Below are 17,057 nucleotides of genomic sequence, written 5' to 3'. Positions count from 1 at the left end.
AAAAACGTCCCGACCAAAGAATCATGGAAGTGAAGACCATTCCTTTTTGAAAACATGCACCCCAACAAGTTTTATCTAACGACTTCAAATCATTAACTGCTACAATGGTATAGTATAGAAGCATCGATGGTCCAATACTTTGAACACATCTACTCATAGGTGATTGTATAGCAACCTGATCCAACATTTATCGGTCCAGGTCCAAGCAAGCAAAACTCTTTTAACCAGGCCTAAGTGGGTTTGTCAAGAAAATTTGTAAAGGTTGTGATTTAGCTTATAAATGAGTCTTCGTAACCAGTTATGGCCAAAGCCCATCTAACCAACTTTTTAACATAAATTATTAAGTATGGATAATCGGGACTATCTAACCGATTTTTAAAAAATGTTTAATAACTATGTATTAAAAAAAGACCTTGACTGGTTGGATTTTAAAATCCTTGCATGGGTGTTCATACCTAGCTAGGATAAAATGGTTTTTTTTAATCTGGTTACTATGATGTTCGCATGCCGGGCCTTTTTGCGCATCACTTTCACGGTTTGGAATAAACATATATAATATTGGCAGGGACAAAAGCACGTGATGGTTATAAGTATTAACTATTATATGCTATTCTATGATAATATATCATTTTAAGATGCCGAGAAGATGTCCAAAAATAACTTTCTTTTAATTCACATAGCATTTTACATCAAAACCCTTATTAAGTACATTCACTTTCCGGGGACAAAGTTTGTAGCATAAGACCAGGCGTTATTTGCAACAGGGTCAGCAAGGTGGTCAGCCAAGTTCTCCAACGGCCCCTTTCCTGTGACAATGGCTTGAACAAAGAACCCAAACATGGAGAACATAGCTAGTCTTCCATTCTTGATCTCCTTCACCTTCAACTCAGCAAAAGCCTCTGGATCATCTGCAAGGCCTAATGGGTCGAAGCTACCACCAGGGTAAAGTGGGTCAACAACCTCACCCAATGGTCCACCGGCAATTCTGTAACCCTCAACCGCACCCATCAAGATGACTTGGGTGGCCCAGATAGCCAAGATGCTCTGAGCATGGACCAAACTAGGGTTTCCCAAGTAATCAAGCCCACCTTCACTGAAGATCTGGGATCCAGCCTTGAACCATACAGCCTCACCGAACTTCACACCATTACGGGCCAAGAGCTCAGGGAAGACGCAGCCAAGAGCTCCAAGCATTGCCCATCTGCAGTGGATGACCTCAAGCTCACGGTTCTTGGAAAATGTCTCCGGATCAGCAGAAAGTCCGGCGGTGTCCCAGCCGTAGTCACCTGGGAATTCACCGGTCAGGTATGATGGAGCCTCGCCGGAGAATGGGCCTAGGTACTTGACACGGTCAGGGCCGTACCATGGACTTCCTGATGGCGCAACCTTCTTGGCAGCTGCAGTCTTCCTCATGGAAACCCGTCCATTTCCCAAAAGCTCAGAACTTGAGGGACTTGTTTTCACTGCTTGGCCTGCGAAAGGAGAGGAGAGAGCCATGGTGGAAGCAGCCATTGTAAATTTTCTTAAATTAGAAAATAAGAATATTTAGAAAGTCGGGGGTTGACTGCTTAAGTCTTATGGTTCTGCACTAGTGCTATAAATAGGATGGTGCATTTTGTAGGGTACTGTTTATCTTCCGGATCTGTAGTTTGTTTTTGATTGGAGGCTGATATATTTGATCCATATGAACTACATCTATTTAGAACACCAACTAAAAATCGACAGCTGTACATTTAATTTCATTCCAAGATTTCCTATCCCAAATGTTTAAAATACACTTAAATAATCTCTAGCATTATTCTTGTGCATTCGAGTGTCAACAACCGGAAAATTTAATGCTGATAACTTAACCATGTCTATTTGATTATATGGAATTTTAAGGGAGGAAAGATCATATAAGAATACTTGTGTGACAGCTGGTTCTAAACATATATGACACATTCACGTAATCATATTTATTTTTTAATGCGTTTTGTCATCATTCTTGCATTTCGCAACAAATTCCCTCATATATTAATGTTCTAGCTTGATTAATCATACTTCATTGATTCTAAATCTGAATTATTTACATCATGACATTATGTATTCTGTTTTTTCAAGAGTGGCAAGTAACTTATATGTATTTATTCGTTAATGATATAAATATACATTTATTTAACTGTATCATCAAATTACTTTATCTAATGTTCATAATAATATTTTTCATAAAACTTTTACGCATAACAGAAAGTTACTTATATTTACTTTATTATCCGTGATAAAAACGTAGTTACATGTATTTCTACTAATAACAACGTATTTTATATATTATCCTTAATATCTACGTTTATATTTCATACCCATAATAGCAACTTATGTGGATTTATGGAAACACACTTTATTGATTTTATATATCATCATTATATGTAAAAAGTTTAGGTAAGTTTTTATTATTGGTAATAAATTGTAAGTATCATGATATTATTTGTAAAAACAATATAAATATGTTTCTATTGTAGGTTTTACATTATACGAATAACAATAAAAAATGAATTTTTATACAAGAATGGTTGTTAATGAAAATGGGAAGGCATGCAATGAGACATTTGATCGCACCTTCAGTTATTACCATTGCGATAGGGAAGGTATGGGAAAATCTAATGCACAAATTGTGTTAAAAGGAACAAATACAATACAAAGAACTACTTTATCTTCAATCTCTAGCCATAACTAAGGCAGCTGATCATACATATGGCTAATTATACCACAAATGATATTTCATTGTATACACCTTTATAGGTTAACTCAACATCATCAAAATCACTGAGATTCCATTAAGATGGGGTAGATGGCTTAGAAGGGTGACATATATGTTCGACAATTATGCCTCCTTTGGTGTATATTGAATGCTTCAACTAAATGATATATATATATATATATATATATACACACACACACACAAAAACACACACACACACACAGAGAGAGAAAGAGAGAGAGAGAGAGAGAGATAGATAGACATGTACAACTGATATAGGTGGATGAGGTAAATCGATACACAAAAGTAATACCTTGTGTGAATGCATGTAATAGTGATTCACAACAAGGAGTAGATCAATGCCAACACTAACACATTTGTTGGTTAAATTCCATCATAATGATACATAAACAACTTCAAACCACAAAAACATGATGAATACACCACAGAGAAATCTTAGGGCATGTTGTTGTAAATTATTACATATAGAGACTTGATAGAATTTTGGTGTCATCCTTTTGTCCATATCAGTAATGTTCTCCATTATGTAAAGTCCATATGTGTTCTAATTCGAAGAAAACTTTAGATAAATGGTAGAATGATATTGCCATTCGTGACATGTTATAAACATTTTATCAGTAAAATATAGGATTATAATACGTACAAAGTTTGTTTGTGCAATGTTGAGGACATATGTCAAGAAAATATCAAAATATTGACAACAAAATTTATGATCGTTATATATATATATATATATATATATATATATATATATATATATATATATATATATATATGTTATGAAATATTAGTTTGTGAATGACCATTGGATTCTCCATTTCTCCCATAACTCCCCATCATTATTTAGCATTAGTAACAACCATTTCAATGTGTTTTATGAATGTAATAATACATCATCATAATGTGCATTCATATTATAGCTCATCTTTCATCTTATTTGGATAGTATAAATAGTGAGCCATATGTATTAGGCACTTGATGATTTCATCACAAGTATTGGAATAAAAGTTCTCTCTACTCTTATTTCTTTCTTTACTTTATAATTTATATTGTTATTTGATCATATTTTATAACACGTTATCAGCACGACTCTACCATAGAGCTCTAACTCCTTATTGTTCTTGTAATTTTCAGGTATGTATTTTTTATAATTTTACATGTACAATACTTACAACTTATTTTATGGAATTTCTTAACTAACAATTCCTTAACATACAAGTCTTTATTTTGATTTCTATTTTCATTATGGAAAACAATGCTAGAGAAAACTTTCTCTAGTTTTCATAGTACTAACATGCTCCTGCAGTAGCAATATCATGAGAAAAGTTTAAAATAAATATGAATTAATCTCATGTCTACTTGTGTCTAAACAAGACAATGAGTTATTGATGAAAAATCACCAATTAATCGTGACTGGTTCTAGTGCATTCCCTGAAGTGAATGCAACATCATATAATCATAATAGTCATGGGTCTAACCGAGGTCGTGGAGGTTATCATAATCATCATAAAAATAACAATATTACAAGTAACCACCAGAAGTTGGAAAATAGCAAAAATCCGCATCCTAATAATAAAAGTGGTGAAGACAAAAAAAAAAGTTGAAAATGTTTGTCATTGATGTGGAATGACCGATCATTGGTCTTGTACATGCTGCTTACCAAAGCATTTTGTTGATCTTTATCAAGCTTCTCTAAAATATAAAAAAAATATCGAAACAAATTTTATTCAAAGTGATATCCATGAAGATCAACCAGAAATGACACATTTGGATGTTGTCGAATTTCTTATCTACCCCAAAGGGACAAGTGGTGATATGGATGGTGATTTATCAGAATAATGTATAGTTTTGTTTCATGACATTTATTATGTTTTTATGTCATATTCGTTTCATGAGAAATGATGTCATCACAATCTTCCCAGATTAATAAAATATGAATTTATTTCTCTAAGTCGAATGTTTTTTATGTTTAATTTATTTATTGAAAAGAACATGGATATTTGCAAAAGAAATAATGAAGATATATTTCTTGAGGACAATGCAATAACACATAGCATTTTTAATAACGAAAAGTATTTTGCTTACTTATCAATTAGAGAAGCAAATGTTAATATAATAACAGGTAATGCAAAAATGATTGAAGGCTCTGGAAGAGCGAATATAATATTACAACAAGGGACACTAATTACAAATTAGTGATGCATTATTTTCCTCTAAATCACCAAGATTGAAGGCTCCGGAAGAACGAATATAGTATTACCACAAGTGACAATAATTACAATTGGTGATGCATTATTTTCATTAAAATCATCAAGAAATTTATTAAGTTTTAAGGATATTCGGTCCAACGGATATCATGTTGAAACAACTAATGATGGTGATAAAGAGTATCTCAATATTACAAAAATGATATCGGGTAAGAAAAGTCTTTTGGAAAAATTACCCGTATTGTCCTCCGGATTGTATTATACAAATATTAGAATGATTGAATCTCATGCTATTAAAAATAAAAGGTATGATAACATCTACAAAGTTTGGCATGATCGGTTGGGCCATCCCGGATCAGTTATGATGCGCAAAATAATTGAAACTTCAAGTAGTCATTCCTTGAAAAACCCAAAGATTTTTTAAGATAATGAATTGTGTTGCATGCTCTCAAGGAAAATTAATTTCCAATCCATCATTGAACAAAGTTGGGTATGAAAGTCTTAGTTTCTTACAAAGAATTCAAGAGGATGTATATGGACTAATTCATCCAACACCATGTGGACCATTTAGATATTTTATGGTTTTAATTGATGCGTCAACTAGATGGTCACATGTGTGCTTGTTGTCTAGTAATAATTTGGTTTTTGCAAGATTACTTGCATAAATAATTTGCCTAAGGGCACAATTTCCCGATTACCCAATTATGAAAATTTGACTTGGCAATGTTGGAGAATTTACATCATAAGCTTTTAATGATTATTCTATGTCGATTAGGACAACTATTGAACATCATGTTACATATGTTCATACACAAAATGGTTTAGCTGAGTCGTTAATCAAACACATTTAATTAATTGCAAGACCATTACTAAAGCATTCTAAACTTCCTATATTGACATGGGGCATGCAATTTTACATGCAACATCATTTATATGCATAATGACAACTTGTTATCATGAGTTCTCCCATATTCAACTGGTTTGCGGTCAGTAACAAATTATTTACCATCCAAGGACGTTTGATGTATAATTTATGTACCCATTTCTCCACCTCACTTCACAAAAATGGGTCCTCAAGAAGAATGAGAATTTATGTTGGATATGAATCTCCATCTATAGTAAAATATTTAAAATCATCAATTGGAGATTTATTTACAGCTATATTTGATGATTATTATTTTGATGAATCATATTCTCCAACATTAGGGGGAGAAATAAAGAAGCTGGAAAATAAAATCTCTTGAAAGGAATTGTCACTTTCAGTTTTAGATCCTCGTTCAAGTCAATGTGAACTTGAAATAAAAAAGATAATTCATTTACAAAATGTAGCAAATCAATTGCCAGAAGCATTTACTGACCCTAAGTGGGTAACAAAGTCTCATGTACCAGCTATACTTACTCAATTTAGAACTGATATCCCAGAAGGAAGAAAAAAATTCAACTGCAAATGAATCTTAGGCACGCTTGAAGCGTGGAAGATCAGTCAGTTCCAAAGATAAAAATCCTCGAAAATGAAATAAAGCAAATACAATTGATGGTCCAAAAGAGAAACAGAATCTCTTGAAAAGATTAATGAAGCTCTAGAAGAGTCTAATGACATAACAAAAGAAAATAAGGTACCTGAAAAAATGAAAATGATGAGATCTCAATAAATTATGTCATGACAGGAATAAGATGGAACCGAAATACGATAGACGTCGACGATAATTTTTCATATCATGTTCCGCGTGCGATTATAAAGAAAATGAAGATCTTGAACCTAAATCTATTGAGTAATGTATGAATAGAAAATATTGGCCAAAATGGAAAGATGAAATAAATAAAGAGCTTAATTCTATTACTCAACGAAAAGTTTTTGGACCTGTAGTCCGTACACCAAACAGAGTAAGAACGGTGGGATACGGATCAGTATTTGTGCGCAAAAGAAACGAGAAAAATGAAGTTGTGAGATATAAAGCAATACTTGTTGCACAAGGTTTTACCCAAAGACCCGAAATTGATTATGAAGAAACATACTCTCCTGTGGTTGATGCAATTACATTCCATTATCTAATAAGTCTGACAACACATGAAAAATTGGAGATGCGTCTGATGGATGTAGTTACCGCCTATTTATATGGTTCACTTGAGAATGATATTTATATGAAAATCCCAGAAGGGTTTAAGGTGCCAGAAGCACAAACTCCTAATTCTCGTGAAGTATATTAAGTAAAATTAAATAAATCTTTGTATGGATTGAAACAATCTGGCCGTATGTGGTTCAATTGTTTAAGTACATGTCTTTTAAAAGAGGGCTATAAAAATGATCCATGAAGCCCATGTGTATTCACCGGATCAGAATTTGTGATAATTGTTGTTTACGTAGATGATTTGAACATAATTGGAACTCCTGGAAAAATGGAAAATGTCACTTCTTGTTTGAAAGAAAAAATTTGAAATGAAAGATCTTAGTAAAACGAAATTTTGTTTGGGTCTTCAAATTGAGCACACAAAAATGGAGTTTTTGTACATCAATCTAGTTATCTAGAAAAGGTGCTTAAAAAGTTTTATATGGATAACTCACATCCATTGAGTACCCTGATGGTAGTAAGGCATTTAGATGCCAAAAAGGACCAGTTTCGGCCTTGTGAAAAACATGAAAAACTTCTTGGTCCCGAAGTACCATATCTTAGTGCTATTGGTGAACTGATGTATCTTGCTAATAATACGAGACCTGATATATCTTTTGCTGTAAACTTATTAGCAAGATATAGTTCTTGCCCAACAAGAAGACATTGAAATGGAGTCAAACACATTCTTCGATATCTTCGAGGTACAATGGATATGGGCTTATATTATTCAAATTCATCAAATGTGGAGTTAATTGGTTATGCAGATGTTGGATATTTGTCTGATCCACACAAAGCTCGATCCCAAACAGGTTATTTATTCACTTGTGGAGGTACCGCAATCTCTTGGCGTTCTGTTAAACAAACTTTAGTTGCTTCTTCTTCTAACCATGCAGAGATTATAGCAATTCATGAGGCAAGCCGTGAATGTATTTGGTTAAGAAATTTAACTTATCACATTCATGAGAGTTGTGGTCTAACTTTTAACAGAGACGCTCCAACCATACTATATGAAGATAATGCGGCTTGTATAGCTCGATTCAAGGAAGGGTTTATCAAAGGAGACAGAACCAAACATATATCACCAAAGTTTTTTTTACTCATGATCTTCAAAAGAGCGTGGCATCAACATCCATAAAATTCAATCAAGTAACAACTTGACAGATTTGTTCACTAAAGCGCTCCCTACATCCAAATTTGAAAACATGGTACGAAATATTGGAATGCGACGCTTTAAGGAAATCAAGTGATGTGATGATCAGGGGGAGTTGGAAACATATTGTACTCTTTTCCTTAGCTATGTTTTTCCCACTGGGTTTTCTTAGCAAGGTTCTTAACGAGGCAATTGCTCCAAATATCTATTATTAATCATGTACTCTTTTTCCTTAATAAATGGTTTTTCCCATGAGGTTTTACCTATTAAGGTTTTAACGATACATGATACAATCGTCATTCAAGGGGGAGTGTTATGAAATATTAGTTTGTGAATAACCATTGGATTCTCCATTTCTCCCATAACTCCCCATCATTATTTAGCATTAGTAACAACCATTTCAATGTGTTTTATGAATGTAATAATACACCATCATAATGTGCATTCATATTATAGCTCATCTTTCATCTTATTTGGATAGTATAAATAGTGAGCCATATGTATTAGGCACTTGATGATTTCATCACAAGTATTGGAATAAAAGTTCTCTCTACTCTTATTTCTTTCTTTACTTTATAATTTATATTGTTTGATCATATTTTATAACAATATATATATATATATATATATATATATATATATATATATATATATATATATATATATATATATATATATATATATATATATATATATATAAGGATTTATAATCAGTTTTATTTTTAAAATTATATTGCAGATTTATAAATTTTATTTGAAGATTATTTTTCAAAATCATATGTAAGTGCAAAAATTGTACTATTAGTCCATAAAACTATATAAATTACGAAATTACAATAAATTTTCTCTTTATATTTATTCTTACAAATTTATAAATTGAAGACTTCAATAATTGTAAAAGAACAAACGAAATAAAAATCGATATATAAAATATTCAAAAAGCACAAAGTAAACCCAATGGATAAATCTAATATGCTCTCCAACTCGATCATTGATGGGTCGATTGGTGAGTCACCTAGATCATTTTATTCGTTATCAAATATGTTTTCTTGTCTCTCGTTTATGGTGGTTCGATTTTCTTGTATGTTAATATTATAATACTGCATGCATAATGGGTAGCATAGGTTGGATGAGAAGATAACCAACAATGAGTTCCATAAGATAGTAAATCATTAAAATCACTGACTAGGCTACTTAAATCGTCCGCATTTGTAGCCCAAACAAATTTGGCGGTATCACCATTAGGAAAAACTATTAAGACGCGTACGAAAACCCCACATGCACCTTTCACCGCTCGAAAATACCGTAAGAAGTTCTTCATTTGTCTCCGAATGTGGGTCTAGAAGCATTAGCCAGCCAGGCGCCCGACGCCCAGCTCCGCTAGAGAGGTCTCGTCTGATCTGAGAAGTGCTAATTCGGTTCAGAGCTACTTCATGTGACAGACATCGCAAAATTAGTCCGTTGAACTATCGCCGATGCTTATCCAAAAATAATGATTATGACATAGTTATCTACTCCACGAGTCGCCACAACTTCATCCACACGGATGCGTTCGGATAGCAAGAAAGTTTATTGAAAGAGGGGCGGTAGATTCTAGATCTATTCCCCTTAGTTGAAAACTATGATACAAGTCATCGGTAGTTCAAAACTAAAATTGGCACAAGGAAAGCGTTTATCCCAGACTACTCCGCAACTACAAGACAATATCCTCTCTTTAGCGTAAAGCACCCCCTTGGATTCATCCGAAATCGATCTCTGAATATCCGGCTCGCGAGGCGTCCTTCTTATAGTAGAGTTCCAAACCTCCCGTCGCTCTTGTGACATGTTATGCTTCCCCCCAAATCTTCCCCGGGTAGTTCCTAATGTGTGACACTTTCCACTTTCTTGATTTGGAAGATCGCCACACTTAGTTTTTTATTCGGATCAGATTTATGTTGGCTTCGTTGAGGAAGAAAGATAAGAGAAGACGCTCTTCTCTTAGGTATTTTTTTTTCAATGCAAAGAAGCTGTAACATCCCAAAAAAGTTATAAGGTAAAAATTCCATTTTTAATTCAACCTTAAACACCATTTATCATTTTCAATCATTCAAAAGCATAATAAAGTAAAAATAGTTATCAGAGTATAATCCTAAAACCACAAAGTGTGAAAACATGGGTAGATGCGTTGCGATAAATCCGGATCATTCCCTTTCGAACCGAAAGTACCTGAAACCAAAAGCACAAAGGTTAGTGAGTTTCCAAAAATTCCACATACCATACATATATACATCCATCGGGCCCCGCTCGGTACAGATTTATTAGTAACATACGATGGCCCTGCCCAATACACTCATCAGGCCCCGCCTAGCATCGGGTCCCGCCTGACATTCATAGAGCTCATGCAAGATTCAAACACGCTGTTGCTACCAGGGTTCACACACTGAACACAACCAAATTATCCCTACTTAATAATTAAGATAATTCCCTATAATCCAAGGTCCAATTCATTCTCTATAATTATAATGTGTAAAAAACCATTTTACCCTTCTCATATCTAACCCAACAACTCATGGCACAACTTCCAAAAGACCCAAGGCCTAAAAGGCCCATAAAGAGAACCTTGTGAGCACGCCCGACTTACTAAACTCGTACACCCCACGTAATGCTCGTTGATGCTAAAGGTAAAACTCGCGGCAATAAGAAATCAGGAAGACATGCATTACTTTGAGCATATGCATATGTACGCTCAACGTACCTCCTTGGTGACAATTTCTCATTTTAGAACATAATTCTTTAGACCAAAACATCCAAACTCAGATCTAATCTCAAAAGATCGACTTAAGCCATAAAGTTTCCACCTTTATAACTTTCCATGATTAGAAAAGGTCCAAAATCTAAAACCCTAACATATTTATCCATTAAGACATCTTAACTCTTGCATGAAGGGGATAGGAGGTCCAAGATCATATATTTTATGGTTCATAATAACTCTATAATGGATAAAGTTTCCAGCTTTATCCATTAGAATCGTCCAAACAACCAAGATCGTGTCTTTAGGTCTCTAAGGGACCGAAAGTGCATCTTTTTCAACATAACCCATTAAGTCCAAGCCTCCAAGCTTCAGATCTTAATCAATATGATGTTTAGATGGATAAAGTTTCCAACTTTATCCATAACATGGTCACAAACTTTCAAGATGTAAGCTTTATGCACTAAAGTAACCAAAAGCTCATAACAATCCAAAACTAGCTTGATCTAATAAATGTATCATAAGGATTCAAGCTTTATACCTCTAGAAGAAAGATCAAGGTGAACAAAGTCTGGATCTACAACCTCCAACAACGAACAATTATCCAATGAGCTCCTTCTTCTCCATGATGAACCAAGAAGACTACAAAGCACTTAAAAACACCTTCTTTTTGTTTACAAGGCTCAACCTAGGGTTAGAGTTTCAAGGGACGGTGTTAGAGAGGTGGAGGCTGAGAATGAAATGGGTTTAGGGAAATTAAGGAGCTTAGATAAGGCTTAAACCATGAAAATAGGGTTTGGGCACTGATCGTGTATGCCCAGCCTACTCAGGGATACCCCAGTATGCCCATCATACTTCCATGTACGCCCAACGTATGTGGCTAACCCACAACCATCCTAACTTCACACGGTTATAAATTCTTCGTTTCAACTCCGATTTCTACAATCTTTATATCCACGGAAATGTATTGAGAAGCTTTATAACCCTATCTAATTACTTTTAACTTAAAACATAACGAACTAAATTCCGTAATTCATAATAGAAGTCTGAAACACCACTTTTCCCATTATACCATTGAGCTCAAAAGCATAAACCAAACTCTTGGATTACATAATCTACATTACCCACATCCAAATGGGTCTAAACCTCTCCTTCCCTAAGGCCTAAATCCTTATGATAATTGATCTTCTGGTCAATGCCCCGAACTATGGAATGACTCGAAACACGGTGTTATAAAAGTGCTCTCTTTTTGACATCCCTGCTGCTTTCCTTTCAATTTTTTTTATCGAATGCAAGGCGTAGCTAAGACCCTTCAAATAATGTTTGAGCCTATGTTTAAACACTACAGAGCGAGTGGCTATTCTAGGCAGACATGTGTGTGACAATACAACAGAGAAAGCAACGCTTTCATGTATAACATTTATTGTTTGAGATTTATGGTACCACCAAATGCGCCCCCGTTTCAAGTACGCTCACCTCAACCACTTCACCTTGAAAAGGAAAGGTAGGAGCACTTTAGTGATGGAATTTACATATGCACGCGACCGTAATACATATCCATCATCACTCTCTAGGCCGGGTGGTTTATTGGGCCTCCGACAGTACTTATGGAAGTAGGGGGCATCATTGACCGTGGCAGAAAACCTAGTCAAATAAGCAAGAGTGCGGGCTTTGTTTGGGTGAGGCTTGATAGTGAAAGTTATTTCATTTAGTATGAGTTCGCTTCACACCTTGCGATGTGCGACCTAATCAATGAGGATGGGTTTCGATGTAGGGTATTTTCTATATGGTATTGCACAAAGTCAGTTGTATGAATGAAATGCAACAAGACTTGAGCGTCAAGTTCCACATATGAGATAAACTATGGTAGTTCCTTTAGTTGCTCCCCCGGACCCGTAAAGATAAGAGGGCGGTGAGGCGTGGAAATGTAAATCAACAATAGGTCGATTGTCGTCATCTTCCAGTGAAATATAGTTTTAGTAGTCCCAGTTTTACGACAAATCCAAACCGATGGATTTTCTCTACTAAGGAGTTGTTTAAGCGAGAACTACATCTGTACGACTAGTAACTGCCCCTTAAGAATCTCGGCTCAATCATCATTTATCAAGACTAGTCGGTGTAACTTCCTTTGCTAGGACATGATTTGAAGCTTTCTTTCCTCTATGGACATTTTGATTTCTCTATATTTAGCTATTGAGCAAAAAGAGTTCACAGAGATGCCATGCTCCGACTCCATAATAATGGCTTCAACATCCTACCTAAAAGAACGAACTTGGTTTATTTATTTATTTATTTATTTATTTTTATTTTTTTATGTGAGGACCATAAATCCCCAAAAAATACAACTTCTAAATACTTCTCGTTTTAAAAATCGGGTCTTTGTCAAGTAGGTATTTAAGAGGTCGTTACTTCTATCCAAACTTTAAAAACCAACTTGGTAAAGCAAATTAATAGGTATAATGGTCCATAGTTAGGCATCAGTAACCGGTTATATATGGGTTAGGTCCTTTTAATTCATTTTAAATGATTTTACAAAAGCAAACAAAAAATATAGAGTTCTAATGTGCATTTCATAGAAGAAAAAAAATGTCTTTGCCAAAGATGCATGGAAGTGAAGACCATTCCTTTTTGAAAACATGCACCGTGTTCATATCAACAAGTTCTATCTAATGACTTCAAAGCATAAAGTGCTACAATGGTATAGTATAGAAGCATCGATGGTCCAATACTTTGAACACGTCTACTCATAGGTGATTGTATAGCAACCTGATCCAACATTTACCTGTCTAGGTCCAAGCAAGCCAAACTCTTATAACCAGACCTAGGTGGGTTTGTTAAGAAAATTTGTAAACGTTGTGATTTAGCTTATAAACTAGTTTTCGTAAGTAGTTATGGCCCAAGCCCATCGAACCAACTTTTTAATATAAATTATTTAAGTACAGATAATCGGGACTATCTAACCGATTTTAAAAAAATAAAAGTTTAATAACTAGGTATTAAAAAAAGACCTTGACTGGATGGATTTTAAAAGGGATAATGACTTAAAAAGGTAACGAAGTTTCAAAAGTGTATAAAAAAGACCATTGTTGTTTTTTTTGTACACAAAATACCATTTTACCGGCTATTGTAGGTTATCCGGTTTCCAAATGTTCAAAAAATACCATTGTTGTTTTTTTAGTACAAAAAATACCATTAATGTTACTATTTGTACACAGAATACCAACAAAATACATATGTGTTCAACTAAAACATTGTGGTAACCAGGTACTTCAGGTAATGGGGATGAGATGAGCGTAATCAGCAAGTGCTTGTTTAATTTTTGTTGAAATTGTTGGAAAAGATCTTACTTCCACCGTATGATCAGCCGAACAAGATTACAGGTGATGCTTCGGCTGATAAATTTTTCTTCAAATCGGTGATGAGAAGAGCGTAATCAACAAGTGCTTGTTCGATTGTTAGATAGGCTGAAGTAGAAGCATTCTTGTATGCCTCCTTCTGGCTTCCATATAGCATCGATTCACCATAATATCGATGCTAGATCAAATCACACAGTTTTTGATAAAATTGTATTATTAAAGGTCTGCAAGTGAACAAATTAATGTAGAGTAGAGTGATTAAGGCTTTTACTTCGGGGAAGATGACCATGACACCAAAATGAGGGGCGAGTTCCCAAACAAAGTCTGTGTTGGCAGCGAACCATTCGATGTCGCCTTTGTTGCCGCAATAAAGGAAGATTGGACCCAAATGACTAGGGCTTGGGCCCACCCAGTGATCGGAGTTGATGAGATAACGTTGTTGGAACTTGGGAAGATCATTGAAACTGAAATGATCAAAAGTCTGATCAAAGTATCGTGTCTCATAAGTGTACTTCGGCTGAACAAGAATTTTTGGGTTTTGAGAAGTCGTGGGGATATGCCGAGAAACGGAGGTGGCCGGTGAGATTCCGGCGTTGATGAAAGTAGGCAGATGATTAGGAGGAAGAATAAGAAAAATGGTTTTGCCATGGTGGTGGAAGGTGGCGATGAACAACAGTAGTGGCCAAAGTGAAGTGGAGGGTTCTTTATAAAAAATAGCTAAATTTCCATTACATTTAAAGAAGGAAAAATGACTTAAAAAGGTAACGAAGTTTCAAAAATGTACAAAAAAGACCATTGTTTTTTTTTTTGTACACAAAATACCATTTTACCGGCTATTGTAGGTTACCCACAAGGAATTATTTGAACACATGTGTACTTCATTGGTATTTTGTGTATAAAAAATATATTTTAATGGTATTTTGAATATTAAAAATAAAATAATGATATTTTTTATATATTTTTGAAACTTCATTACCTTTTAAAGTCATTATCCCATTTTAAAATAGTTGCATGGGTGTTGGCTAGGATTCCCTTAACGACACTATGTTTTTTTTAATCTGGTTACTAACATGTTTGCATGCCGGGCCTTTTTGCACATCTACTTTTACCATTGGGGAAAACATAATATTGGCAGGGACAAAAGCTCGTGATAGTTATGACTATTAACTATTACATGCTATTCTATGATGATGTATTAACTATTACATGCTATTCTATGATGATGTATTAACTATTACATGCTATTCTATGATGATGTATCAGTTTAAGATGTGGAGAAGATGCCCAAAAATTAATAACTTTCTTTTAATTCACATAGCATTTTACATCAAAACCCTTAATAACTACATTCACTTTCCGGGGACAAAGTTTGTAGCATAAGACCAGGCGTTATTTGCAACAGGGTCAGCAAGGTGGTCAGCCAAGTTCTCCAACGGCCCCTTTCCTGTGACAATGGCTTGAACAAAGAACCCAAACATGGAGAACATAGCTAGTCTTCCATTCTTGATCTCCTTCACCTTCAACTCAGCAAAAGCCTCTGGATCATCTGCAAGGCCTAATGGGTCGAAGCTACCACCAGGGTAAAGTGGGTCAACAACCTCACCCAATGGTCCACCGGCAATTCTGTAACCCTCAACCGCACCCATCAAGATGACTTGGGTGGCCCAGATAGCCAAGATGCTCTGAGCATGGACCAAACTAGGGTTTCCCAAGTAATCAAGCCCACCTTCACTGAAGATCTGGGATCCAGCCTTGAACCATACAGCCTCACCGAACTTCACACCATTACGGGCCAAGAGCTCAGGGAAGACGCAGCCAAGAGCTCCAAGCATTGCCCATCTGCAGTGGATGACCTCAAGCTCACGGTTCTTGGAAAATGTCTCCGGATCAGCAGAAAGTCCGGCGGTGTCCCAGCCGTAGTCACCTGGGAATTCACCGGTCAGGTATGATGGAGCCTCGCCGGAGAATGGGCCTAGGTACTTGACACGGTCAGGGCCGTACCATGGACTTCCTGATGGCGCAACCTTCTTGGCAGCTGCAGTCTTCCTCATGGAAACCCGTCCATTTCCCAAAAGCTCAGAACTTGAGGGACTTGTTTTCACTGCTTGGCCTGCAAAAGGGGAGGAGAGAGCCATGGTGGAAGCAGCCATTGTTGAGGTTGGTTAGAAGAGAAGATGTTATGTACTTATGTTTGATATTGAGAGTTGTGAAGATGTGTGGGTTTTGGGAGTTCATTTATAGATGGGAAAGATGTAAGCCTTCGTTATCGAGAGATATCTCTATCTTGGTTATCATTGGTCACTCAAGATATTACATTTTCCCTCTATATTTTAATCGAAATAATTTATATAAATTAGGTTAGAAGTTAAGTTTATCAAGTTAATTAATTTATTTACGATTTAAACTTAGGACCTTTGATTTAAGAGGCTTCTACTTCTAGAATAATTAGTAATGAGTTAGGTTAAATTATATTTTGGTTTTTAGAATATAAAGAAAAACATAATTTTTTAAAACGGATGAAATAAATGAGTCGGTTTTTTTTAACAAAACATATGAGTAAGGTTGTACATATAATAGCATCCTTAATAAAATACATTTCCTAAAACTTGCTGATTAAAACTGAAAGTGAAAGTCCATCTGTTTTTTCTGAAAATGTTTTTATAAAAAACTAAAAAACAGTTTTACATAACCGGCATAAATTTGAAGAATCCCACATTTAAATCTATTTCATCAAACACATCCGAATC

At 35.1% G+C, this 17,057-nt stretch overlaps 2 protein-coding genes across 2 annotated transcripts; both read right to left on the bottom strand.

Moving 5' to 3' along the window:
* Window positions 1–647: 647 nt before the first annotated feature.
* On the bottom strand, window positions 648–1,589 carry LOC145007572 (chlorophyll a-b binding protein 16, chloroplastic). Its single transcript, XM_078966487.1, has one exon. The coding sequence runs from the start codon at window positions 1,510–1,512 to the stop codon at window positions 712–714; it is 801 nt and encodes a 266-aa protein (XP_078822613.1). The 5' UTR covers window positions 1,513–1,589; the 3' UTR covers window positions 648–711.
* Window positions 1,590–15,591: 14,002 nt separating this feature from the next.
* Window positions 15,592–16,538, bottom strand: LOC145006543 (chlorophyll a-b binding protein 16, chloroplastic). The gene has a single exon (XM_078965621.1). The coding sequence runs from the start codon at window positions 16,458–16,460 to the stop codon at window positions 15,660–15,662; it is 801 nt and encodes a 266-aa protein (XP_078821747.1). The 5' UTR covers window positions 16,461–16,538; the 3' UTR covers window positions 15,592–15,659.
* Window positions 16,539–17,057: the final 519 nt, after the last annotated feature.

This window comes from Lactuca saligna, chromosome 7, assembly GCF_052625555.1.
Source record: "Lactuca saligna cultivar CGN05327 chromosome 7, ASM5262555v1, whole genome shotgun sequence".
Taxonomy (NCBI): Eukaryota; Viridiplantae; Streptophyta; class Magnoliopsida; order Asterales; family Asteraceae; genus Lactuca; species Lactuca saligna.
The sequence above is the reverse complement of the archived record's forward strand: the minus strand, read 5'-3'. Positions and strand labels throughout refer to the sequence as shown.

Bases quoted from the DNA above. Each gene is read 5' to 3' on its own strand.
- LOC145006543 (XM_078965621.1), bottom strand. From the start codon at position 16,460: ATGGCTGCTTCCACCATGGCTCTCTCCTCCCCTTTTGCAGGCCAAGCA.
- LOC145007572 (XM_078966487.1), bottom strand. From the start codon at position 1,512: ATGGCTGCTTCCACCATGGCTCTCTCCTCTCCTTTCGCAGGCCAAGCA.